Source organism: Oncorhynchus kisutch, linkage group LG29 (genome assembly GCF_002021735.2).
Source record: "Oncorhynchus kisutch isolate 150728-3 linkage group LG29, Okis_V2, whole genome shotgun sequence".
NCBI lineage: Eukaryota > Metazoa > Chordata > Actinopteri > Salmoniformes > Salmonidae > Oncorhynchus > Oncorhynchus kisutch.
The window spans coordinates 15,097,212-15,124,077 of NC_034202.2; the positions used below are offsets into that span (position 1 = coordinate 15,097,212).

Genomic DNA, 26,866 nt, shown 5'->3' on the forward strand with positions numbered 1-26,866 from the left:
ATGGGCCATCCCTCTGCCTCCTCTCTGACACTATGGGCCATCCCTCTGCCTCCTCTCTGACACTATGGGCCGCTCTAGACGGTAAGTGACTTTTCTTGTTCCCGCTGCTTTTGACTCTTCCCTTGGTGGCCAGTCTATCTTTGGGTCTTGGTCCTAACTTGTTCCTTAACACATGTATGTTATGTGGTGCAACAGTTATTAGATGACTTGAAGCAGTTACATAAATGGATAGGTAGACACTCTTCACTTCACGGAAAATGGATCTGCTTTCACCATTCTTAGTGTAACCCAGATCTGTTCCAGGGCCAGTATGGATGTACAGTTTGTGTCTCGTCCTGCAGGACAAGCTGATCAACCTGAGTTTCCTGAGGCTTTTCAGGGCGGCCAGGCTCATCAAGCTATTGAGGCAGGGCTATACCATCCGCATCCTGCTGTGGACCTTTGTCCAGTCCTTCAAGGTGAGTCACTGACCCCTGACCTCTTAGAGTTGAGAATAACATGGTATTCGTCGGATCAAATGAATGAATGTTAGGCCCATTCATTATGTTGCAGTAACCGTAAGCACATGGCACTATAAGTGGAAATAAAGAAATACAATAAGGACATGTTTTGGGTTGCTTTCATGTAATGGATCTTTGGATTGATAATGATGTTCATTTGGAGTCTTAAAGAAGTTTGTTCTATGGAGCCTCTCTTGAAAGTTTTGTTGTACAGAGAACAAGGGTATTGACAGCTTTAGTTAATCTGATAGCAGGTTAAATGTGGGGTGATGAGAGCTTTTAAGCCCCTATGAAAACGGATAGGTTTTATGGGCTTAGAATCCAAGCCAGCCCCCTGTACCCGGACTTTGAACTACTCCCCTCTGGGCGCAGGTTTAGGGCACCCCTCGGACAGGAAAAACACATTTAGGTCAACATTGGATCATTCAGAGATCCTCACTGAACTTCTGGAGAGAGTTTGCTGCACTGAAAGTAAAGGGGCTGAATAATTTTCCGTTTTTGATTTGTTAAGAAAGTTTGAAATATCCAATAAATGTTGTTCCACTTCATGATTGTGTCCCACTTGTTGTTGATTCTTCACAAAAAAATACAGTTTTATATCTTTATGTTTGAAGCCTGAAATGTGGCAAAAGGTCGCAAAGTTCAAGGGGGGCGAATACTTTCGCAAGGCACTGTATGTGATTAAGGAAATCAACTCTGCGGCTAGAGTTGGCTGCTCTGTCCCATAATTAAGACTATTAAACCTCACTGGGATTTTAATTTATCTTGTGTGTATGTGTTTTCTATTTCCAGGCTCTACCTTACGTCTGCCTCCTCATCGCTATGCTCTTCTTCATCTATGCCATCATCGGCATGCAGGTGAGTAATACCTTTAGAGTTGATTGCTCATTTAAAAGCCATGGTGATAGACAAAATTGTAAAAATGCTTTATTGAATGCACAATGAAGGTATGTTCCCTCCACTAGATTAGCATGGCATTGTAAATCAATGGTAATTGTGACTTCTGGTAAAAGAGCCATCGTTTAATCAGCGATGCTGTTTAATGACTATGGTGCCCCGGAGGGCTTGATCAGGATCCCCCCCCCATAATTAGTGACAAACATAACACCAACAGAAGCTTATCTGGCTCTTTGTTATCATCAGGACTAACTGTGCATCCCAAATGGCACGCTTTTTACTATGCGGTGCACTACATACCTATGGGTCCTGGTCAAAAGTAGTGCACTATAGAGGGAATATCAAAAGTAGTGCACTATATTGGGAATAGGGTGCCATTTGGGATGCACACTATAAGTGTAGATTTGGGTAGGATAGAGGACGTCGCCATGTCTTTGGATTCTCTTGTTATTAGATTATCAACATCTCTAGATAGCTATACAACATAATCACTATGCCTTCCGTCTTCCATGCTTCACCCCGCCCACACACACACACACACACACACACACACACACACACACACACACACACACACACACACACACGCAGTCTTCTGCCTACCCTGGCGCGATTTGAGAAAGATACTGATTCCTGGCAAAAGTGGCTAATGTGTTTTTCGGAGATAGCACTACATTACATCATATCAAATCCTGCAAATGCTGATACATTCAGCTGCTTACTCACCCATTGCTTACTCACACGTACTGTATGTGCGTTTGAAATGGCCCCACATCCCATACATAGTGCACTACTTCTTACCAGGACCCATAGAGCTCTGGTTAAAAGGCATGCACTATATAGGGAATAGGGGCCCATTTGGGACATAACCATAGATAGCATACAGGGAATCCCTCTAACTGCTACGCCGGCCCTTTCTGCTTACTTCAGGTGTTTGGAAACATTGAGCTGAATGAGGAATCGGCCATCAACCACCACAACAACTTCCAGACATTCTTTCAGGCTCTGATGCTTCTGTTCAGGTGGCCATGCCTCCACATTCTCCATATTCTTCCTGTTCCATTAGACGTTTTCCCACATATCGGCCTGTTCTTTATATTGCAATGTAATGTCGTAAAAGAGACATGTAGTTCCTCATGCCCATGGTGGTGTTTGTGATGGGATTTCCTGTGTAGTTTCCAATGATGTGTATTTGTTTACATATACCATGTGGGTGTGTGTCTGTCTGTCTGTCTGTCTGTCTGTGTGTGTGTGTGTGTGTGTGTGTGTGTGTGTGTGTGTGTGTCGCAGGAGTGCAACAGGCGAGGCGTGGCATGAGATCATGCTGTCGTGTCTGAGTAACCGTCCGTGTGATAAACTGTCAGGGTCTGGAGGGAAGGAATGCGGCAGTGATTTTGCTTACTTCTACTTTGTCTCCTTCATCTTCCTCTGCTCCTTCCTGGTCAGTATGGGCCATCGCAAATGAATGACCATTCAGAATGTCCCATGTCCAGTGAATGACCAATGATCAGCAATGAATAACCACTCAGGATACAGACACATACAGTATCTCCTTACATGTGCATGCACGCTACCTACACAGTGCTCATCTAGGCTCTCTTACTCTGATGAAATGGTCCAGTTATTATTGGTCAGTCCCTTCTTGTTGGCCACTTGAGTCTTCTCTGTCTCTGTGATACAATGTTGTTGACCCCAACTTGACCACTTGCGATGGAAACTCTTACCTCTCCATCTCCCTCTTTCTCCCTCCAGATGCTCAACCTTTTTGTGGCGGTCATCATGGACAACTTTGAGTACCTAACCAGAGATGCCTCCATCCTGGGGCCTCACCACCTGGACGAATTTATCCGCGTCTGGGCCGAGTACGACCCTGCTGCCTGGTACGTATCAGTAATCCTCCTACAAGTGATCCCCCCCCCTTTGTCAAGATAGCGTCTGTTTCAGGTTCAGTAGTGAAGAGGTGAAGGTAGGAGATGAGGGGTGGAAGTGGCCGTGATTGTCAGGGGTACAGCAAATAGTCGCCGACACAACAAAGTTGGCTCTAAGTTCCAGTGGGATGACTCTGTGACGTTTGACGACGTTTGACCGTCAGGGAGGGCACTTCTGAGTGACGTTAAGACTGGCCCTGGAGTGCCGACTAGGGCCCCACAGGCAGACTGATGCATGTAAATCCATGGTTCCACTCTGCCATCCGCTAGGCTCCCCTCACTAAGCTGGCGGCTCGAAAGCTCCTCTCTGTCTGTCATTTGAATCACACAACACAGCTTTATCTATCTCCACCGCTTCCCAAAGTCTTCACCAGAATCCATTGAGAAATACTGGAACTCTAAGAGCAAAAATGAAATGTTTGGCTGATTTGCACCAGGATGAGAAGTGTCATAATTGCCAACCTATTCTCTATGGGCCCTAGTCAAAAGTAGTGCACTATATAGGGAATAGGGTGCCATTTGGGACATAGATCCAGACTCTGTTGCTCAGTCTCATCCCCTGTGGCCCTCCGATGTTAGACACAGCCATTAAGGGGAGGAATCCTCCCAGGCTCGTGGTAACGGCTGGAGTGGAATCGGTGGAATGGTATCAAATAGGCCAAACATGGTTTCCATGTGTTTGATGCCATTCCATTCGCTCAGTTCCAGCCATTATTATGAGCCGTCCTCCCCTCAGCAGCCTCCACTGGTCCCAAATGGCATCCTTTTCCCTTACATGCAGACTCAAAAGTAGGGTTCAATTTGGGACGTAGACTTATAACCTCCCAGGAACCATGTAGTCATGTATGACTAGATAGGTAAGCTTGTTATTTATACACCGAGTTTACAAAACATTAGGAACACCTGCTCTTTCCATGACATATACTGACAAGGTGAATCCAGGCGAAATCTTTGATCCTTTATTGATGTCACTTGTTAAATCCACTTCAAACCGTGTGGATGAAGGGAAGGAGACAGGTTAAAGAAGGAGTTTTAAGCCTTGAGACAATTTAGACAGATTGTGTATGTGTGCCATTCAGAGGGTGAATGGGCAAGATGTAAGATTTAAGTGCCTTTGAATGAGGTGTGGTAGTAGGTGCCAGGCGCACCGGTTTGAGTGTGTCAAGAACTGCAACACTGCTGGAATTTGCACACTCAATAGTTTCCTGTGTGTATCAAGAATGGTCCACCACCCAATGGACATCCAGCCAACTTGACACAACTGTGGGAAGCATTGTTGTCAACATGGGCCAGCATCCCTGTGGAATGCTTTCGACACCTTGTAGAGTCCATACCCCAAATAATTTAGGCTGTTCTGAGGGGTAAAGGAAGTGCAACTGAATATTAAGAAGGTGTTTCCCACAGTTGTGTCAAGTTGACTTGATGTCTTCGGGTGGTGGATCATTCTTGATACACACGGGAAACGGTGTTCCAAATGTTTTTTATATCTGCACTATCCACAGGTGTACTTTATTCAATGACCATGACTGCATACAATGGAGGATATAATGAATATGTTAAGTCACAGGAGCAGAAATGGTGGTGTTTGTGTCCTAACCTCTTTTTAACCTGTGTCTTTTACAGCGGAAGGATATGCTATCAGGATATGTACAAATTGTTGCGTTTTATCTCGCCTCCTCTCGGCTTAGGGAAGAAGTGCCCTAATAGGGTGGCCTACAAGGTTTGCAACCCCACACACCCCTTAATCATAAAGGGATGAGGTGGAAGTGGAAAATGAATGACTGTGAATGACTCCTAGGGCCAGGGATTCCACCACACACAAACACACAAGCATACACCTTCCATACTAACCGGCTGGTGGGTAACCATGGGAACTAATGGAAAACAATGCCACAATGTAGGTCTCGTTACAGTATACTGGCCAGGCTTCACCATCAAGTTATTTCTTCACCATACTGAATACAGTACAGTATGCTGTATGCAGTAGGCCTATATGGTTTCTCGAAGTAGGCCCAAGAGACTGTTTAAACCAGTGCACACACCGAGTAAAGCAAAGGTTATGAGCATTGTGTGCTTTGTTTCCTGTGTTCAATTTGGTTACCGCTGATGTCTCATAGCATGCAGAAACAGATGACATCTGAACAGTGACGCCACAACCTCCCCCTGACATACTGAATATATACTGTACATGTCTCAATCCAACATCATGATCCTGCCATCCCGACATCTCTCCTCAGGGAATTCCCGGGAAAACACCCCACCCTCCTCCTGTCCAATCCTGGGATACATCCCTGTCTTAGGCAGGACAGGGATGAGATCCCGCCATGGAATCCACTGCCCTGGAAATCTAAAATAACACAGATTTCTGTTTTTGCCATTTTCTCTACTGTTTTACTGTCCTCTTTTGGTCATTTCTAACTCCGTCCTCCTCCAACCTTCTCTGGATACCTCCATCACCCTCTCTTTGACCTCTGTGGTCCCCTGTGACATCTTCCCCTGTGAAGTGGCCGTATGACCTACCTTGATATGCACGAGATGCTCCGCCACATGTCCCCTCCTCTAGGTGTGGGAAAGAAATGCCCGCCCAGAATCGCCTATAAGGTAGACCCTTTCCCCCTCCTCTCCCTTCCTCCCCCAGCAATCTTCCTCTCACTTCTGCCGCTCAATCCCACCTGTCCTGTGTCTCCCGGCTTCTGTCAGACTGTCACAGCCACTTCCTGCTGGGCTCTTGTTTTTTCCTCGTTGTTGCTCTTCCTGTCTGTTTGTGACATTCTCTTCTGCCTTCTGCTCCCTCTCAGCTTTTGGCGTTTAGCGTGCTCACTTCACTGTCTGGCCATTTAGACTTGTTTTGTTTTTAGACTGTGTTTTAATTATGTTCAACTAAGAAGAAGTCAAGACAGACAGTTGACACAAGCCACACTATTACCAAGACGTTAGCTAAAAACTCTTCGCAGGTTTTGAAAAATCACTTTGATGACATCGACACATTCTTAGGACCTTTTCTTCCTATTGTTTTAACCAAACATGCCGTTGTCACATAAAAACAGATAATGAATATGAGGTTAATATGGTCGAGTAATAAACCTGTCCCCTCTTCTCCAATCTATACTATATGGGCTGGGCTGTGTTGAGCTGCAGTATTTAGAGAGCTTGTATTGTGGACCAAGGTAAATCTGGTTCAGCCCTCAGGTACACTCTGTTTATGGCATTTACCTCTGAGTGTGGTACTTACTATGAGTGGCTCCAGCGTGTACACAGCTGTCGAGATGAATCATGGTTAAGACAGCCCTAGCCGTGCCCTGGATAAAAACGTCTGCCAAGCGACTAGTTGGATCTGACGTGTGTGGGGTCTCCAAATATAACTCCTGCTTTAGAGAGATTAATGAACAGGGAGAAATGAGAGAGAGCGAAGCTAGCCATTTTTTTTACATCTCATTTTTACTTTCTTCTTTCTTTCCTTTGCTGTTGTGGAAAATGCATCTCGCTCAACTCCCTCCTTAATGAACGTAGAGGTTCCTGTGCGTCTCTGTTGTCCCTCTGTCACACTCTGTTTTTAACTCCTGTGTCGTGTGTCTGTCACCCTCTGTTTATAACTCTTGTCTCGTGTCTCTGTCACACTCTGTTTATAACTCCTCTGTTGTCCCTCTGTCACCCTCTGTTTATAACTCCTGTCTCGTGTTTCTGTCACACTATGTTTATAACTCCTCTGTTGTCCCTCTGTCACACTCTGTTTTTAACTCCTGTCTCGTGTCTCTGTCACCCTCTGTTTATAACTCCTGTCTCGTGTCTCTGTCACCCTCTGTTTATAACTCCTGTCTCGTGTCTCTGTCACACTCTGTTTTTAACTCCTGTGTCGTGTGTCTGTCACCCTCTGTTTATAACTCCTGTGTCGTGTGTCTGTCACACTCTGTTTTTAACTCCTGTGTCGTGTCTCTGTCACCCTCTGTTTTTAACTCCTGTGTCGTGTCTCTGTCACCCTCTGTTTTTAACTCCTGTGTCGTGTGTCTGTCACCCTCTGTTTATAACTCCTGTCTCGTGTCTCTGTCACCCTCTGTTTATAACTCCTGTCTGGTGTGTCTGTCACCCTCTGTTTATAACTCCTCTGTTGTCCCTCTGTCACCCTCTGTTTTTAACTCCTCTGCTCAATCAATCACATTTATTTATAAAGCCATTTTTTTTCAGCAAGTGCTTATACAGAAACCCAGCCTAAAACCCCAAAGGGCAAGCAATGCAGATGTAGAAGCACGGTTGCTAGGAATAACTCCCTAGAAAGGCTGGAACCTAGGAAGAAACCTAGAGAGGAACCAGGCTCTGATAGGTGGCCAGTCCTCTTTTGGCTGTGCTGGATGGAGATTCTGAGAGTACATGGCTATTAAGGCCAGATCGTTCATCAACATGTTCAAAAGTTCATAGTCGACCAGCACGGTCAAATAATAATCACAGTGGTTATAGAGGGCGCAACAGGTCAGCACCTCAGGAGTAAACGTCAATTGGCTTTTCATAGCCGAACATTCAGAGGTCGAGACAGCAGGTGTGGTAGAGAGAGAGAGAAGGAAAGAGGGGAGAGAGAGGGTTGAAACAGCAGGTCTGGGATAATGTAGCACATCCGGTGAACAGGTCAGGGTTCCATAGCCACAGGCAGAACAGCAGAAACTGGATCAGCAGCACGATCAGGTGGGCGGGGACTGCCAGGAATCATCAGGCCAGGTGGTCCTAGTGCACAGGTCCTCTGGGAGGGAGGGTTTGGGGACACTGGATAGGGCCAACCAGGCAGGATATAACCACACCCACTTTGCCAGAGCACAGCCCCCACACCACCAAAGAGATATCAACAGACCACTTACTTGCTACCCTGAGACAAGGTCTAGTATAGCGCACAAAGACCTTCACCACCGCACAAGCCGGACAGGAAGATCACGTCAGTGACTCAACCCATTCAAGTTGACTACGGTGAAAAAAAGCCTGGCATGATGTGATACGCCCTTCATAGGGATGGCATGGGAGAGCAAGCCAGTGACTGAGCCCCCCATAATAGGGTCAGAGGCAGAGAATCCCAGTGGAGAGAGGGGAGCCGGCTAGGCAGCGACAGCAAGGGTGGGTCGTCACTCCAGTGCCTTGCCGTTCACCTTCACACCCCTGGGCCAGACAACGCTCAAATCATAGGACCCACTGAAGAGATGAGTCTTCAGTAAAGACTTAAAGGTTGGGATCGGCAGACTTCCATAAAAATGTTGCTCTATAGGAGAAAGCCCTATCTCCAGCTGTTTGCTTAGAAATTCTAGGAACAATAAGGAGGCCTGCGTCTTGTGACCCTAGCGTACGTGTAGGTATGTACGACAGGACCAAATAGGAAGAACTAGTCCATGTAGTGTTTTTGTAGGTTAACAGTAAAACCTTGAAATCACCCCAAGCCTTAACAGGACTCATGTGTAGTGCCTTGAGTAATATGATAAAACCTTTGGGTTCTTGTCAAGATTCTAGCAGCTGTATTTAGCAGTAGCAGAAGTTTATTTAGTGTCTTATCTGGGTATTCGGAGAGTAGAGCATTGCAGTAGTCTAATCTTGAAGTGACAAAAGCATGGATTAGTTTTTCTGCATCATTTTTGGACAGAATGTTTCAGATTTTAGTAATGTTTTGAAGGTGGAAAAAATCTATGCTTGAAAAATGTGTACATGTTTGTCAAAAGAGAGATCAGGGTCCAGAGTAACGCCAAGGTCCTTCACAGTTTTATTTGAGACGACTGTGCAACCACTGTGCAACATCCATTGTCAGATCTGACAGCAGATCTCTTTGTTTCTTGGGACCTACAACTAGCATCTCTGTTTTGCCACCATCCACTTCCTTATGTCTAAAACACAGGCTTCCAGTGTAGGCAGTTTTGGGGCTTCAACGTGTTTCACTGAAATGTACAGCTGTGTGTCATCTGCATAGCAGTGAAAATTGACATTGTGTTTCCAAATACCATCACCATCAGGATATAAAGTGAGAACAATAGTGACGTTCTTTCAAAATCGAACCCAGAAGCAGACCAGGACAAGGAGAGTAGGAAGAAGGTGAGTATTTATTTACAAGTGAATGTGAATGGGTAGATATATCCAGGTGGCGTAGCGGGCAGCGGTGGTGAGTTGATGGGAGTAAATAGGTGGATCCAATGGGGGAGCGGAATCCTCCGACGACCAGGCGGAAATGGGGTAAATGATCCGGGTGAGTAACTGAAGACAGAACAAACGGAGGTAAGTTTAAGGCAAGCAATACGTAAAAAAACAACAAAACAAATTCTATCCAACTTGAGGCTGATACTATGGCACAACATACTGTTCATGGCTAACGATCCGGCAGGGAATGGATGTCAGGTCCGGGCTTATGAAGAGGAGAGATGATCAGGACCAGGTGTGCAGATAGCTGATGGGATACAGGTGCGGGTAATCAGAACTCCCAACTGGCTACATTGCCCGGCAACCAGACAGGACGCGGGAAAAAACACTCCAGGACAGAACACAGGCAAAAAACAGACTCAGGAAACGGGATTCGTGACAAGAACAGAACCTTGAGGAACAAAGAAACATACCATTGATTTGTCAGAGGACATAACATCCACAGAGACGTACTGCGAGTCTAATATTGCGGGCAATGGAATCGCCAATGATGAGGGTTTTAAATTTGTTGTTGCTAATGGTGGAAGGCTCGGGTGGTATCGGGTGGTGGAGAGATCTGAGAAGGCTCAGACCATGTATTGGGTGGTGGAGAGATCTGAGAAGGCTCAGGCTCTGACTCTGACTCGTTGCTTAAATGGGGAACGTTTCTATCAGCTTATTGAGCGACATCGGTTGAGCATGCCAACAGCATTTCTTTCCAGAAGCCATGACAAAATTGTCCAGCTGAGGGGACTGAGCAGGGGGTTACCACTACTACTGTACCTGTACTTACTGGCAGCACAGACCCTTTCCTACACTTAAATTGCCCTAGTTTACGATTTCATCTGAACATGGGCTTGCAACTTGGCTATCCTCACGATAAGGAGATAGTTCTCCTCCATATTATGAGTACAGCGACTGCAATGAGAAGACATAATGTTACTTGTCTTCGGCTGGTGGAGGCCCTGCAGATCCATGTCCATATACATCGTCCGGGGTGAAAAAGTTGAATGAAAAAGTTGAGTGAAGGCATTGGTATAGTTGTGAAATTAAGAGTTTGATTAATCGGTTATTAATAGTAAAAAGCTAAACGTTTGGTAGGTAGCCAAGTACCCACAAACAGCGCAGCGGCATGGAAACAACACAGAGGCAACTCTTGTCATCCTCTGTTCACAACTCCTCTGTGGTACCTCTGTCATCCTCTGTTCATAACTCTTCTGTTGTACCTCTGTCACCCTCTGTTCATAACTCCTCTGTTGTACCTCTGTCACCCTCTGTTCATAACTCTTCTGTTGTACCTCTGTCATCCTCTGTTCATAACTCCTCTGTTGTACCTCTGTCATCCTCTGTTCATAACTCCTCTGTTGTACCTCTGTCATCCTCTGTTCATAACTCTTCTGTTGTACCTCTGTCATCCTCTGTTTATAACTCCTCTGTTGTACCTCTGTCATCCTCTGTTTATAACTCCTCTGTTGTACCTCTGTCATCCTCTGTTCATAACTCTTCTGTTGTACCTCTGTCATCCTCTGTTTATAACTCCTCTGTTGTACCTCTGTCATCCTCTGTTTATAACTCCTCTGTTGTACCTCTGACATCCTCTGTTTATAACTCCTCTGTTGTACCTCTGTCATCCTCTGTTTATAACTCCTCTGGTGTACCTCTGTCACCCTCTGTTCATAACTCTTCTGTTGTACCTCTGTCATCCTCTGTTTATAACTCCTCTGTTGTACCTCTGTCACCCTCTGTTCATAACTCCTCTGTTGTACCTCTGTCATCCTGTTTATAACTTCTCTGTTGTCCATCTGTCACCCTCTGTTTATAACTCCTCTGTTGTCCCTCTGTCACCCTCTGTTTATAACTCCTCTGTTGTCCCTCTGTCACCCTCTGTTTATAACTCCTCTGTTGTACCTCTGTTGTCCCTCTGTTTATAACTCCTCTGTTGTCCCTCTCTCACCCTCTGTTTATAACTCCTCTGTTGTCCCTCTGTTGTCCCTCTGTTTATAACTCCTCTGTTGTACCTCTGTTGTCCCTCTGTCACCCTCTGTTTATAACTCCTGTTGTCCCTCTGTCACCCTCTGTTTATAACTCCTCTGTTGTACCTCTGTTGTCCCTCTGTTTATAACTCCTCTGTTGTCCCTCTGTCACCCTCTGTTTATAACTCCTCTGTTGTCCCTCTGTCACCCTAGGTTCATAACTCCTCTGGTGTACCTCTGTCACCCTCTGTTCATAACTCTTCTGTTGTACCTCTGTCAGCCTCTGTTTATAACTCCTCTGTTGTACCTCTGTCACCCTCTGTTCATAACTCTTCTGTTGTACCTCTGTCATCCTCTGTTTATAACTCCTCTGTTGTACCTCTGTCACCCTCTGTTTATAACTCCTCTGTTGTACCTCTGTTGTCCCTCTGTTTATAACTCCTCTGTTGTCCCTCTGTCACCCTCTGTTTATGACTCCTCTGTTGTCCCTCTGTCACCCTCTGTTTATAACTCCTCTGTTGTCCCTCTGTCACCCTCTGTTTATAACTCCTCTGTTGTACCTCTGTCACCCTCTGTTTATAACTCCTAATTTTCCGCTCTGGCTATGAGCTGAGCTTCCCTGCTAAATTACCTTTATTTTCCTCCCTGTGGGGATTTTTCGTTACTCTTATCTGCTTAACTCCACTGTGTGTGTGTGTATGTGTGTGTGTGTGTGTGTGTGTGTGTGTGCGCATGTTTTTGACAGAATGTGTACATACAGTATTTATATGTTTGTGGGATGGCCTCAAATGTGTCTGTGGTTTTCCTTTCACCCTAGTGGGGACTACCTGACATGTCAGACCCTGCATGCATAGGTGGTGTGTATGTGTCCCCCACCCACCCACCCTTTTCCCTCTTCCCCCTCTCCTCCTCTGCTTCTGTATTGTAACAGCTCCTGCATGGAAGTATGCTCTCTTGAGTTCAAGGGAGGCTTGCTTGCACACACATGCCTCATCTGCGATTCCCCTCCACTTGGCTTGAAGACAATAGGATTCATCCGTCCCAGTCTTCCCCTCTGCGAAGCATGCATGTGTTTGTGTGCATTCTCATCCTTCCTCTCCATTAACCGTTCATGGAGCTCTACATGCATGTATGTCACTATGACTGAGTCTCAAATGGCACTATTCCCTGTTTAATGAACTATTTAGGGAATAAGGTGTCATTTGGGATGCAGATTATCTGTCTGCTCTGCTACCCGCCTAAAAATGAAGAGGCTAGGGGGAGGAGTGTGTCCCCAGAAACAGATACGGCTTCATTCATTCATTATTTCATAGCAGCACTAAAACATACTGCTCCAGGGCCTTGGAAGCATGTTGACATGTGAACTGTTTCTATCATTTACTTAATGCCGAACAATACTACCTCTTCATCCACACCACTCATGGCTTCTAGTAAATCGCTACTACGTCACTTTCCTGTCAGTCTTTGAGTGAAACTCACTGACACGTCCCAAGGAGTCCTAAGGAGTCCTAATGCACATCCAGTTGATTTGTTATGCATGTCCTTCCCAATGTCCATCTCAGACCTTGACCCATAGTCTGACTTTCACATTACCATCTGCATGGAGTGTTGCTCTGAACATTCTCTCTCCTCTCTGGGATGTCTTGTGTTGTGTTGTTGTGCTCCTGGGAAAGCTCTTCTGTCTGCTGGACTGAAACTAATCCAAGCCACTGGCTGTCAAAAGTCAACATCACTCTCACTGTATGTACGGTGTCCCTATTAGGACACTCTCAGTCTCTGCAGGACTTGTCAGTCTCAATTCCATCAGTTAACATGGAACTACTCTACAGGCAGCACACAGAACCTGCCCAAAGAGCAATTGATTGTAACAGGTGCTAAAATTGGTGTTCTAATGGGCCCCTCACCATGGTTTCTATTCTCCTTAGCGATTGGTCAAAATGAACATGCCCATCGCCGATGACAATACGGTGCACTTCACGTCCACGCTGATGGCTCTCATCCGCACTGCTCTGGAGATCAAACTGGCATCTGGTCAGTGACCTCTGACCTTATCCCCTTACACACATACACACTCCAACCACAATAATAGGATAGGAAAAAGGGAAATTAAAATCAATGTAAAACATTGATAGAATAAAAAGTTGTTAGAAATATTATTTAAAAAATGTGGTATATTTTTATGTAAAGAAATAAAGAATAATATGTAATCATTCAAAAGTTAGGGTGGCGGCCTAAAAACCTGTCCTGCTAGGTCTGATGGGTAGGGGTGAGACCAATGAACTAGAATGAATAGAAAGGAGTCCCCATTCAAGTCATAATGAATTGCATCTGTGTTTACCAGTCAAATTTCCATGATAAGTGTGGATGGACTTGATGTGACATATGAGTGTGTCTCTCCTCAGGGGTGCTGGCTCAGCGCCTGTGTGATGCTGATCTGAGGAAGGAGATCTCCAGAGTCTGGCCTAACCTGCCTCAGAAGACTGTTGACCTGCTGGTCACACCATATAAAAGTAGGCGACACTGGTGTGTGTGTGTGTGTGTGTGTGTGTGTGTGTGTGTGTGTGTGTGTGTGTGTGTGTGTGTGTGTTTTAACTATACTTGTGGAAAGCAGAGGTCCCCACAAGAATAGTAAATGACCAACTCTAGTGGTTAGAGCATTGGACTAGTAACCGAAAGGTTGCAAGATCGAATCTGTCGTTCTGCCCCTAAAAAAGGCAGTTAACCCACTGTTCCTAGGCTGTCATTGAAAATAAGAATTTGTTCTTAACTGATTTGCCTAGTTAAATAAAGATAAACAAATATATTACAAAATAAATATGGACATGTTGCGGGTCCCCATGAGGAAAAATATTATTTCTAAGAGGGGTTATATTTAGGTTTAGGGTTAAGGTTAAAGTTAGGGTCAGGTTTAGGGAAAGTAGGATTTTGAATGGGAATCAATTGTGTGTCCCCACAAGGTTAGTAAAGCAATAGTGTGTGTGTGTGTGTGTGTGTGTGTGTGTGTGTGTGTGTGTGTGTGTGTGTGTGTGTGTGTGTGTGTGTGTGTGTGTGTGTGTGTGTGTGTGTGTGTGTGTGTGTCTTGGAGTCTATGTTTGTGTTAGAGAGCATGAAAGAGAAACTGAAATAGAGAGCCATAGAGAGACAGAAGAGAAAGAGCTGAGAGACACAAAAAAGATTGCAATAATCTTCAGAGCACTGAGCTTCACCAAAGCCCAGTCATCCCTTGAGTGAGTGTGTAGTCTCAACTGTTTTCTCGTTCTGCTCTTTCTACTGCTCTTCAGTTTACTCTGTGTATGAGGTAGCTATGTTTACACACACACACACAGAACATGACTACACTATAATCTTCTTCTTTCTGTCTGCTCTTCCAATGCCATCTAGTGGTGGTGGATCGTGCTTCAGCTTTTCTCCACTGACTTTCTCTCTTCATTTTTCCTTCCTTCTTCACTCCTTTCAGTTGATGAGTTCAATGAGCTCATATGCCCCTTTGCGGTTGTAAACCGAGAGCTGACAGTGGGGAAGGTCTATGCTGCCCTCATGATCTTTGACTACTACAAGCAGAACCGGGCCAAGAGGCTGGAACAGCAACTGGGACTGGACTTCACAGGGACAATTAAGGTAGTATATGGCCACAACATAGAGTTGGAAAGAGGACTCAACTTTGCCATAATTGCTTCTGAGACAGCATGGGCTGCGCCATTGAGGGCTATCTCCATCCACAAATGAAGAACGCGTTATAGGCTCCACATCCATTGAATTTGTCACTACCTCTACTTGATTCTAGTGAGAAAAGCCGATGGGAGGTCCAGATGACTAGAAATCTCTCTGTCTCCTGCAGAATAAAAAGGGTGCAGCCTTCTTCCGCCCCATGATGCCCATGACCCATATGCAGGAGGAGACGCCAATCACCACTGCCAAGCCCCCGCCCCCCTCACAACCTGAACCAGAGCCTCAGCCAGAGCCCCCGCCCGTCACCACCTCTCTAACCAATGGTGACACAGTGTGAGTGCCCGCCCATATGTTTTTCTTAGCAGATATACAGTCTTTGTATAGATACACTAGTCAATAGAAATGTATAGATACAGTGCCTTGCGAAAGTATTCGGCCCCCTTGAACTTTGCGACCTTTTGCCACATTTCAGGCTTCAAATATAAAGATATAAAACTGTATTTTTTTGTGAAGAATCAACAACAAGTGGGACACAATCATGAAGTGGAACGACATTTATTGGATATTTCAAACTTTTTTAACAAATCAAAAACGGAAAAATTGGGAGTGCAAAATTATTCAGCCCCTTTACTTTCAGTGCAGCAAACTCTCTCCAGAAGTTCAGTGAGGATCTCTGAATGATCCAATGTTGACCTAAATGACTAATGATGATAAATACAATCCACCTGTGTGTAATCAAGTCATGGCATATACACTACTGCACGCAGGAAGGAAACAGGTAGACGTAGTAGTGATCAATGTGAAGTGCTTATCAGAGTCTTTGGCTTTCATACCTTTCGAAATCTCAGCGTGGCTCAACCAATTTCTCCAACTGTCACCACATTTAAATGAACGCGTTGGTTGGGAGTTTTGGGGAGGTGGATGCTCAGGCTGTGCGACCTCCACGGCTGGTGGTCGCAGAGCCGGATAGATATCTCACATTGTTTGTCTGTGTTTTGCGTGTGTGACCTCAGACCAAGCCCTAGAAGTGCCATAAAAGAGTCCATATCAGGAGATCAGCTGTCTCAGGAGGGCCAGCGGTCCAGCACTAACAGTCGGACTGTACAGCGGGGCCAGTCAGAGGACGTGCCCTACTCCATCAAACCTCAGGTACTTAGTACATATATAATACCAAAGATAGGAATTATGCAAGAAACCATCGTACCATAGTTCACTGTTAAACCTCTGGTACCCACAACTAGTGGTTGCAAAATCTGGTAACTTTTCTGAAATTCCAATGTTTTGCCAGAAGTCTTGGTTGGGAAAATTCCTGGTATCAGGAGGGAATGAGCAGGAAATCCTAAAATCTTCCGACCGGGATTTCTGGAGAAGCTGGGAACTTTGGGAAATGTGCTGTTTTGCAACCCAACATACAATTTACCAAAGATGTGAATTGCGCAAGCAGCTACCGCGCCATCATTCACTCAACTCAACTATATGCATACGGTGTGTTGTTTCAGGAACCAGTGGAGATGAGGCAGGTGGAGAACGGTGCTGATTTAGAGGGCTACTTTGGTCTGGAGGGCCATGGCAGAGCAGCCTCCATGCCTAGACTGGACTCCCAGTACTATGTAAGTCCTCCTTCACTCACTTCCTTACGGTACCCCTGTACTCTCTCACATAGGACCCCACCAGAACCCCGCCAGGGCTGCCAACGTGGTGCTTGCTCAAATCAAACAGCATTAACTCTACAATTAGGGCGACGTCAACATTAGGACAATGCTAGTAAACATCATATGAGTTTTGATATCTATGGTACGACACAGGGCGGCAGGGTAGCCTAGTGGTTAGAGCGTTGGACTAGTAACCGGAAGGTTGTGAGTTCAAACCCCCGAGCTGACAAGGTACAAATCTGTCGTTCTGCCCCTGAACAGGCAGTTAACCCACTGTTCCCAGGCCGTCATTGAAAATAAGAATGTGTTCTTAACTGACTTGCCTGGTTAAATAAAGGTAAAATTTAAAAAAACTAGTAAACTTGACCGTATTCAATAATACTTTCTCATGTAGTAGTAGTTCGTGATGATATTATTGAGACACAGAGAGGAAGTGAGTGGGGAAAGTAGTTGAAGTGAAAGAGAACATATAGCGAAAGACCGAGTGGAAGAAAGACTGAATATAAAGGCAGGTAGCTAGAAATGGATTGAGTTAGCCACAGGCTAACTCAAGCAAAGACGCTGTCTGTCAGTGCACATCAAGTCATCCTGCTGACCTTGTGTGCATCCCAAATGTCACCCTTTTCCATATACAGTGTACCACTTTTGACAAGGGCCCATAGGACTTTTGGTATGTAGATCTTATGTGACATCTCGTCATTTTTCCCTCAACAAATCTGCATGTACAGTCATGTCCCCAGCAGTACAGTGACTACACTGTACCTTTTACACTACCGTCATTTAGCAGACATCTTATTCAGAGCTACTTACAGTAGTGAGCGCATCCATTTTGGTATTGGTCCCACGTGGGAGTCAAACCCACAACCTGATGTTGCAAGTGCCATAATCTACCAACTGAGCCACATGGGAGAATATTGTCTTCTTAACTGTCTGTCTTAACGCAGAGTATTTTTTGAATACTACACAATATAAAATATTCATGTTTTAAACAACTGTTGATAATGGCCACATTGTGTAATATACTTTACTGATGTACCGTATATACTTAATAATGTAATATGCAAATCTCTCTCCCCCCAAAAAGTTCAGATGGAGAAGTGTGTGGGAAACTGCTTAAACCTTATTACGAATATGCTCCATCTTCACTATGCTTTCCTGTTTATAAATATTGAAAACCATTTCCACATATTTCTTGTTATTCTTTTGACCCATTTGTCTGTTTTCACGTTTGACACTAGACTTTTTGTCGACCTCCATTATGGTTATAGTCAATGCTTTAAAGTTTTTTTGGCTGACATTTATTTGGTACCGGTCTTTCATTTTTGCCATGTTTTTTTCCCTGCTCTGTGGTGAATGGAGTCCAGGTTTCTTTCCTCTTGAAGGCCTTTTCCGGACCCTCTTTTCCAGCTGTGTGATTGGTTTACGTGTCTAACCATATGAATCCTGTCTGTCTCGCTTTGCTCTCTGTCGGTCTTTCCTTCTCTCCATCCACTCCCATCCTTTCTTCCCTTTCTCCTCTCTCCTCTTTCTCTCCTCCTCTTGATTGCCCATGGCTAATGTTGTACCCACCTCCTTCCTGTGTGTGCTGTCTGATAGCGGAACCACCCTCGCCACCTACCTGGGACCTACCTGGCAGTATGTACACCTGTTCCGCCTCTCTCTCTCTCTCTCTCTCTCTCTCTTTCTCTCTCTCTTTCTCTCTCATTCTCTCTCTTTATCTCTCTCTCTCAGTGCATGCTGGGAGTGTTTTGTAGTTGAGAGGCGTTGTGGAGGGCTCTATCCTTCCTTATATTTTTGATTCTTTCCTTGGTCTTTTCCTTCAATGTTAATTTTCTATGGTGGAGTTAACCCACTGTTAGTTTAGCGGTACACACTGTTATTTTTTCCAAAGTTAGGGAGGAAGAGGACAGAGTTTTAGTTTCCTGGGGTTTTGAGCGCTGTGGTGTGCTCGATGGCTTCGCAGCCTAGCGCAGAGGAGATGCAGTCGTTACGACATGGATTCAGGTCAAATCAAATCAAATGTTATTGGTCACATACACATGGTTAACAGATGTTAATGCAAGTGTAGTGAAATGCTTGTGCTTCTAGTTCCGACCATGCAGTAACATTTAACAAGTATTCTAACAATTTCACAACAACTACCTTACAAGTGTAAAGGAATGAATAAGAATATATACATGTAAATATATTGATGAGCGATGGCCGAACGGCATAGGCAAGATGCAGTAGATGGTATAGTGTACAGTATATACATATGGGATGAGGGATAGGGAATGATTGAATATGTCCATAAACACACCAGCCAGCTGGTCTGCGCATGCTCTGAGGATAGAGATGTCATCTGGGCCGGCAGCCTTGCGAGGGTTAACATAAATGTTTTACTCACGTTGGCTGCAGTGAAGGAGAGCATGCAGGTTTTGGTAGTGGGCCTTGTCAGTGGCACTGTATGGTCCTCAAAGTGAGCTAAGAAGTTGTTTAGTTTGTCTGGGAGCAAGACGTCGGTGTCCGCGACGGGGCTGGTTTTCTTTTTGTAATCCGTGATTGACTGTAGACCCTGCCACATACGTCGCGTGTCTGAGCCGTTGATTTGCGACTCTACATTGTCTCTATACTGACGCTTAGCTTGTTTGTTTGCCTTGCGTAGGGAATAGCTACACTGTATTCGGGCATGTTTCCGGTCACCTTGCCATGATTAAAAGCAGTGGTTTGCGCTTTCAGTTTTGCGCGAATGCTGCCATCAATCCACGGTTTCTGGTTTGGGAAGGTTTTAATAGTCACCGTTGTCATGTCTTTGGCTATGCCGGATTAAGTGATATGACATGCTATTCTATAAAATCCTTTCTCTGTAATTAATATTACCTGATTGAGCTAATCATGTAAATGTAATTAACTAGAGAGTCGGGCACCACGAAAGAAAATGTATAGAGCAGTTATCTTCCAAATAAACTCTTAAAGACCTAGTAATATTTTACATCAATAGCAGTCAATATTAATCGTCACCTTATTTCAGTCACATCTGAAAGTTGTACATTCTTGGTTTAATTATTTATTTACTAAATACCTAACTAATCACACAGAATTACGTATTCACAGAATGAATCATACCTTGATTACAAATGATGTCATAAAGGAAAACGTCCCTAGCGGACGGAACAGATATGACAGCTGGTTACACAAAGAAAAGGGGGTTGAGTTTGAGTGAAAGAGCGGGAAGACTGAAGAGCAAAGGGAGAAGCTACTCTATCGTAAATAGAGAATCTTATGCATTCTAAATTACCGTCCATTTGGTAAATAAATATTTACTCTGAGCTGCGCTTCAATAGGTTGGTGGTAGATGGAAGGCCATGTTGCCCAACAGAGTCCTTTGAAGAGTGTATCTGGTGTTGAACGGGATACATTGTAGTGTCGTCATTGTGTGGTAGACGGGATACTCTGTCTGTCCTCTCCTAGACCACATTTACAGCGGCCGCTGCTAACCCAACGGCTAGGAGGTATCACTTCTGTAGCGAATAAGAGTTCAAAGTTCATACCATTCGCAACCTAAGCTCATGCTGAGGTGGGCTTCGTTCTGTAGTTAATCCTTCTGACATCGGACCGTTATCCTAATGTACCCGGCACAGGAGGTTACATTTTCGCCAAGGGCTTATATAATGGAGGGAGAGAAGCGTGTGTTTCATAGTTTATAACACATGTCTCTTCACAGGGGCGGGCCACTGATTGAGCAGAGCCCTAAACCTTATGAAAACCCAAATCTCTCATTTGGAAGCTAAAATTACATTTAATCTTTTCACAAATCATTTTATATTTAAACATTTGAATTGCACAACAATTCCATGTGAATCTGATAACTATAATGTGTAGACTTTCCGAGATACAGTTTAGGTTGTCCTGTCATCAGTCATAATGTCTCAGATGACAACCGAACTGACATCATGTTAATTAAGTACCGAGGCATGGGGAGGGACTCTACGCGTGGTTTGCCAGCACAGATAGTCTACGGTGCTTTGAGTGTGGGGATTTGGGGAATAAGAGCTTTGCGTGCCCACATAAAGGCTGTAGACAAGGTGAGGATGCAAGCACCAATGGGGGAAATTGAGGTCAATGTGCAGGGGGCCATGAGACACAGGCAGCATCCTATTGGAAGTTTAATGTAAAGCTCTGACAAGATGCTACTTTTTGCCCAGGTTTCCAGACTTTTTGGGAAAGGTGGGGGCAGCGAAGAGAGGAGTATGAGTCTCTGAGTCAATGGTAGGATGTGGGAACAGTCTAAATTCTGCTTTTCTGTCAACGGTATACAGCTCTTTCATCCTCAGAGGCTAGGAGAGTATTGGGGCAACTCTAGCGAAGTATCAGTGAAGTGGAGGTTGAGCTCATGGGGCAAGGCAATGTAGGCCTCCAGGCTAATTTAGCTGAATTACGTAGAGACCTGGGCAGTTTTTTCCAGGTTAAAGCAAAGGGAGCATTTGTAAGAGCTAGGTTCTCCATGCTCAAGGAGATGCTCTGAGCTCCTTCTTCTTTTGTTTGGAAAGACAGAGCCATGAAGCCAAGGTTATGCATTGTTTGCGGCTGTCAGATGGGTGGGTGACCTCTGTGGTGGGGGAGATTGCGGAATGTGGAGTTTTATATTGACTGGTATAGGGCAGAACTGTGTGATCCTATGTGTGCTCAAGTTTTGTTTGCAGAACTCCCTAAGCTCTCTCTGGCACAGAGGGATGAAATTGACATTCCCCTGTTGTCCCATGAACTGGCAGAGGCCGTAACCCAGATGTCCCCCAGCCGTACACCAGGGGTCGATGGACTCCCAGTGGAGTTTAATAAAACATTTGGGGAAATAATTGGACCGGACTTTTGCGTGTTGTGTGAATGCGTCAGGGTAGGCACAGCTAGAACTGCGATGCAGTGCCTTAGACCACTGGGCCACTCGGGAGGCCCTGGAGAGAACTGGAGAGAAGGGTGGCTGCATTCTGATTAAAGGTGGCGCAAAGACTGCTGTACCATAGTGATGTTGGCTGGAGAGAACCAGCATGGGCGCTGCTGAGGATAGCTTGTGGATTAGAGTTGGACTGGCAGCTTTTTCCTCATGAGGCTGGAGAGGCTGAGTACAGCACGTCTCTCTGATTTCTACTCTGTGGTGCTGAGGGCCTGGCAGCTGCTAAAGCCCACACGAGAAGGGGGGGTGGAGCCTGGACTGTGGGAGGAGCCTATCTTCCACAATCCAGCCATCCTTTTGAGATCGGTTCAATCGGTCACCCTGCAGAAGTGACTGATGATAGTAAACCAGCTAAGGCTGTGTGACCTGCGACTGCTGGGTGAGGAAGGGTGGAAAACCCCGGAAGTCCTGGCACAACAAACAGGACTAACATCTCTTAGGCTGCTGGAGAGATTCCTGGGGGAGGTCCAGGAGGCACTGTCTGAGCCGGTAACGGGGGGTGTTTGAGTGGCCAAAGGGGGGGGGAGCCACCAATGTTTCTGCCACTGCAGGTGACAGCAGAGACTGGGGACTGGCAAGGGGGTATGGAGGACTTGTTGGACTTTAACTCTCTGAGCCTGGGGGAGTTTGAGAGGGTGGGAGGTAAAAGCCCTCTACAACCTCTGCATTAAGGTGAGGAAAATTAGGAGTCTAACAGGAGTGAAGGCACATCAGTGGCAGGGGGTATGTGAGGCTCAGGGAAAGTTGGCTATTTGGCTAACAAGGAGGAACAGGGTCAGAGGTGGGGGGATAACAGACCCTATACTATTATTTAATGGGATGGTCTCTGCGCAGCTTAATTTAAAATGATATAAAGTGTGGAGATGTTTCAGGAGATGGTGTGTCGGGGAGGCCATCTGTATAGCTGGGGAAGATGGGTTGGATGTACGGTTGTAGAAGTGGTGAGGTTTTGGTTATTGTGATGTGTGATGTGTGATATTGTTTTGAATCGTTGGGTAGAGGACAAGGTGAGTATGCAGCACACAGGATATTTGCTTTTTAAAGGGGGTGGGGGTGGTGGTGGTGGTGGTTGTGAGGTTTTAATGAAATGAGGATGTATCATTAAAGAAAGACAAAAAGTCAAAAGTCTCTCTCTCTCTCTCTCTGTCATATCTCTTTCCTTTTCTCTCTCTCTGTTATACCTCTTTCCTTTTCTCTCTCATCCCTCTCTTTCCATCTCTATGTTGCCTCTATGTGCTCCCTCCATTCCAGTGGGGAGTTCACATACTCTCACCATCAGTTTGACACTCTTTAGACATTAGCTAAAGCCCATATTGGTGTGAGTGGTCAAGATCCATGTCACCTACAGTAGAATTATTGTTGAGTGTTTTAGTACTTCACCTCACATAAATCCATGGGACACCAAACACTCTTTTTTTTGCTTTCTTGCCATGAATTGACGTGATATGACCATTGTGACCATTGTATGTTTGTGTGGTTTGTTAATGTTTTAATTGTAGGCACTGAGAGCACTGCTATTTTCCTACGTTGACATAACTGTACTGTTCTCTCTTTATTTCCATGTGTTGTTGTCGTGGTTGTTGTGGTTTTTGTTGTACAAACCACTGACTGTAGCTACTGGCCGGGACTGATAGGAACTCTTAGAACAAGCTCAACGGAGCGTATACCTCAAGAATCAATTTGGTTATGATCTACAATATCACTTCATTGATTTACCTTTTCAACAATCAATTAAAAACTAAACTTGAAAAGGATGGTTTATATGGGGAATACACATATGCCGTTTCCAGGAGACTGCTCTTGGCATTATGGGACAACTGTGGCAGGGTGTCATCCAGGCTGTTACCACCAGAGGGAGGAATAACGTAGCTAGTGTTCCAGCCTGTCATTTCACTTACTTTATTTACCTCCAGTCTTAAACTTCTCAATGTTCTATTTTGCCATGTTAATTTCACTGCGGCATCAGGCTTTTTCCAAACACAGACAACTCAGCACCTGTCAAGGTGGGAAATATTTCAAGGGAAACGTCAACTTACCCTGCTTATTCTTAGTTCACTAGCAGTGTCTCCTGCTGGTTTACGACAAGTTTAACAACTCGGGCCAAACATTCCGTACATCCAACCCCAAATAGAACATTAGCTCTTACCCCCTATGCACCTGTGTGTATAAAAAAAAATATAGATTTAGACAGCATGGTAAATATGGTATGTTGCCACTTAGCATGCCAGAGGCTAGCTCTTGTCCAGATCATTGCATGCAGCATGCTGACACTGATCCTTCCTACAATGTCAGCAAGCCGCACATAAAAGCTGGCCAGAGGCAAGGTAGAGTCATTACCATATCATTACCAGATTGATTATACCATAGGGATGTGGGCAAATGGGTTGATTTGGGATTGGGCGGTGGTATGCCAATCATTAGTGATTTATTCAAGATTAACTGTAGTGAGTATTGAAATCGCTCAGTGTTTCAGTCAGAAATGTCTCCTCAACATTTATGTCTGAAGAGGTTGAACGTCAGTCTCAAGCCCAGAGATTGGTGTCCACTTGTCTGTTGTACCTCCTCGTCTGTACTGTGTCTACTGTCTAGTGAACAGTTTGGTGCTTGATGCTCCAGTCCAGTGGTTGTGCTGTACTTTAGAATACTCTAATGCTACACTTCTATGGTAGCTAGCCCTCCATCTTGTATTCCTCCACTCACCGTTTTTCGTCTTTGCTCGCTCCTCCCAGCCTATCCCTGACATCAGTCCTATCAGGCGGTCGGCATCCACATTGGCTTCCCAGCGCCCCCAGGAGGTGAGTCTGAGGGACCACACCCTGGAGAGGCCTAGCCAAGCCCAGGCCCAGTCATCCTCAGCCCCAGGCCAGGCCCAAGACAGGCCCTACCACCATCACCACCACCACCGCTGTCACAGACGCAGGGACAAGGACAGGGACAAGAAGCAGAAGTCACTCGACAGGGCGTCCAGCGTGCAGCCTTCTAGTATAGCAGGTGAGAGGGGGTACACACCATACATACATGTTCAGACACGTTAACAACGCACAAGCCCCGCCCACCTCAGAATTCCCTCTCTCCAGCCGTTACTTCCCTGTTTTTGTGGGGTGAAAATTCACTTGTCACGTAATTGTTGCTGAATTGATTTATTTCCTACTCTTGCTTGTACAAAGCATATTTTCCCGCAAACATCTGTTATGGCCACTCAAACACATGCTGGTCCCCTTCAAAATGTCAACAATGGCACATGTTGTTTCTGATCGGCATCATTTACAATGCCGACCCTTGGACGGGATAAAACGCACAAAGACAATATTTATACCGCAAGACGGGAGAAAGGTGGGTGTTCCTTTTTTGTATAGTTTTAAAAAGTTAAGAGTTCATTCATTTGAAATGTCCACAAAGTAATTCACCTGCAAAGGAAGCCACTCCCAAAAAGGAACTGCCAAATGTCATAAACTACCTCAAAAGGATAATTTATATTCAAGTGTATATGCAAATTATACATAATCAAATGTTATTATTCTATCAATATGATAACAAAACACCTAAATAAGCCATATGAGGCTTTCATGACAAAGTTGAAACGTAAATTCCCACCAAAACTGGTGGATTTCATCTGTTTTTGTCTGTCATTAAATCAGTCAATATTTAATTCATTTTTATTCATTGAGTATCTCACTCCATTATGCAGCTATTACATGTATCACAATTGTATTTTTGACCTTTTATAAATACACTTGGAAGACCGTTGCTTTGCTAGTGTCAATCATGGCTTACACACACACACACACACACACACACACACACACACACACACACATATGCATTCACATGTTCACATGCATACTTCCGCTCATGCAGCAACAAACACAGACTGAAAGACACCTCACTGTGGAACCCATATAGCATATGATGAACTATGAATTCATACAGAAATAGAGTAAGGAAACCTTTCATTCTCAGAGGCAGAGAGACCTAGAGACTTGGCTCTTGTTCCAAATCGCTTGGACGCTTTTGCATAGTCGCAGAAATTCCGTATCGGATTAAGGGCCTGTGATCGGGTTATGAAGGAAAGAGGTTTCTGTTGTGTTTAATAAAAAGCTTGAGCCAGGGATTTTGCATGTCAAGCTTTCCATCTGACTAACAAAGAGACTTATGAGTTCCCAGAGGAAAATTTGCTTTGTGGGGATTTGATTTTTTAAAGTTTGTATACGTCGTTCCCCTTTGTACTATAACCTCAAAAGCGGTAGTTATATAATCGGCTAAGCTGCTCCAATAGTAGCTCCCCTTATGGGCGACGGGGCAGCCACTACGCACTGTACAACGACGTGAAATTAGCCAGTCTCATGTGCAGGCTAAGACACCTTTTTTCTTCTAGTCGAGATTATCTCAGGCAGCCTGAGCCCCACAGAACAGGGGCTTCAGCAGCCAAGGGTTTTGTTGGTTTAGTTCATTTTCTCCCATAGGTTAAATGTCGTCAGTACACACATGCACACACACCCATACTGACCTACTGTACCTCATACACACCCACACAGATACTGTACCATTCCACATGGCTCAGAATCCATGATGACACCCCTATGTCCCTGTTTGCTCTGGTTGAGTTCATGTCTGACACACATGAACAGAGCTGTGTCCCAAATGGTACATTATTCACCATAGGGCTCTGGGCCCTGGTCACACAGTGCCCTACATAGGCAATAGGGTGCTAATTGGGACCTAGCCATGACCTCCATAAAGCAGGAACATGATCCTTGGAACTGTTGTGCTGACTGAGCGTACTAGTGGTGCTGGTCAGTGTGTGTCCACTAGAGTTCAATGGCGGTTCAATCACTCCCTTTTCCGAGGATAAGTAACTGCTAGAAACCGGTAACCGCTAAATGACAATGCATGTAGACCTACCATCTCAGTATGGAGCGCAGGTCACAATGCATGTAGACCTACCATCTCAGTATGGAGCGCAGGTCACCATGCATGTAGACCTACCATCTCAGTATGGAGCGCAGGTCACAATGCATGTAGACCTACCATCTCAGTATGGAGCGCAGGTCACAATGCATGTAGACATACCATCTCAGTATGGAGCACAGGTCACAATGCATGTAGACATACCATCTCAGTATGGAGCGCAGGTCACAATGCATGTAGACCTACCATCTCAGTATGGAGCGCAGGTCACAAT

At 45.0% G+C, this 26,866-nt stretch overlaps 1 protein-coding gene across 1 annotated transcript in view; it reads left to right on the forward strand.

Moving 5' to 3' along the window:
* Positions 1–26,866, forward strand: part of LOC109873574 (voltage-dependent N-type calcium channel subunit alpha-1B-like) — a 232,508-nt gene that overhangs the window by 197,692 nt on the left and 7,950 nt on the right. Inside the window, exons 32-45 of the mRNA XM_031809441.1 lie at positions 79–81; positions 342–458; positions 1,293–1,358; positions 2,328–2,419; positions 2,688–2,838; positions 3,150–3,277; positions 5,830–5,926; positions 13,359–13,464; positions 13,836–13,943; positions 14,891–15,051; positions 15,272–15,435; positions 16,116–16,251; positions 16,602–16,712; positions 24,414–24,675. Coding sequence (XP_031665301.1) covers positions 79–81; positions 342–458; positions 1,293–1,358; positions 2,328–2,419; positions 2,688–2,838; positions 3,150–3,277; positions 5,830–5,926; positions 13,359–13,464; positions 13,836–13,943; positions 14,891–15,051; positions 15,272–15,435; positions 16,116–16,251; positions 16,602–16,712; positions 24,414–24,675 — 1,702 coding nt within the window. The remainder of the gene's footprint in view (positions 1–78; positions 82–341; positions 459–1,292; positions 1,359–2,327; positions 2,420–2,687; positions 2,839–3,149; positions 3,278–5,829; positions 5,927–13,358; positions 13,465–13,835; positions 13,944–14,890; positions 15,052–15,271; positions 15,436–16,115; positions 16,252–16,601; positions 16,713–24,413; positions 24,676–26,866) is intronic.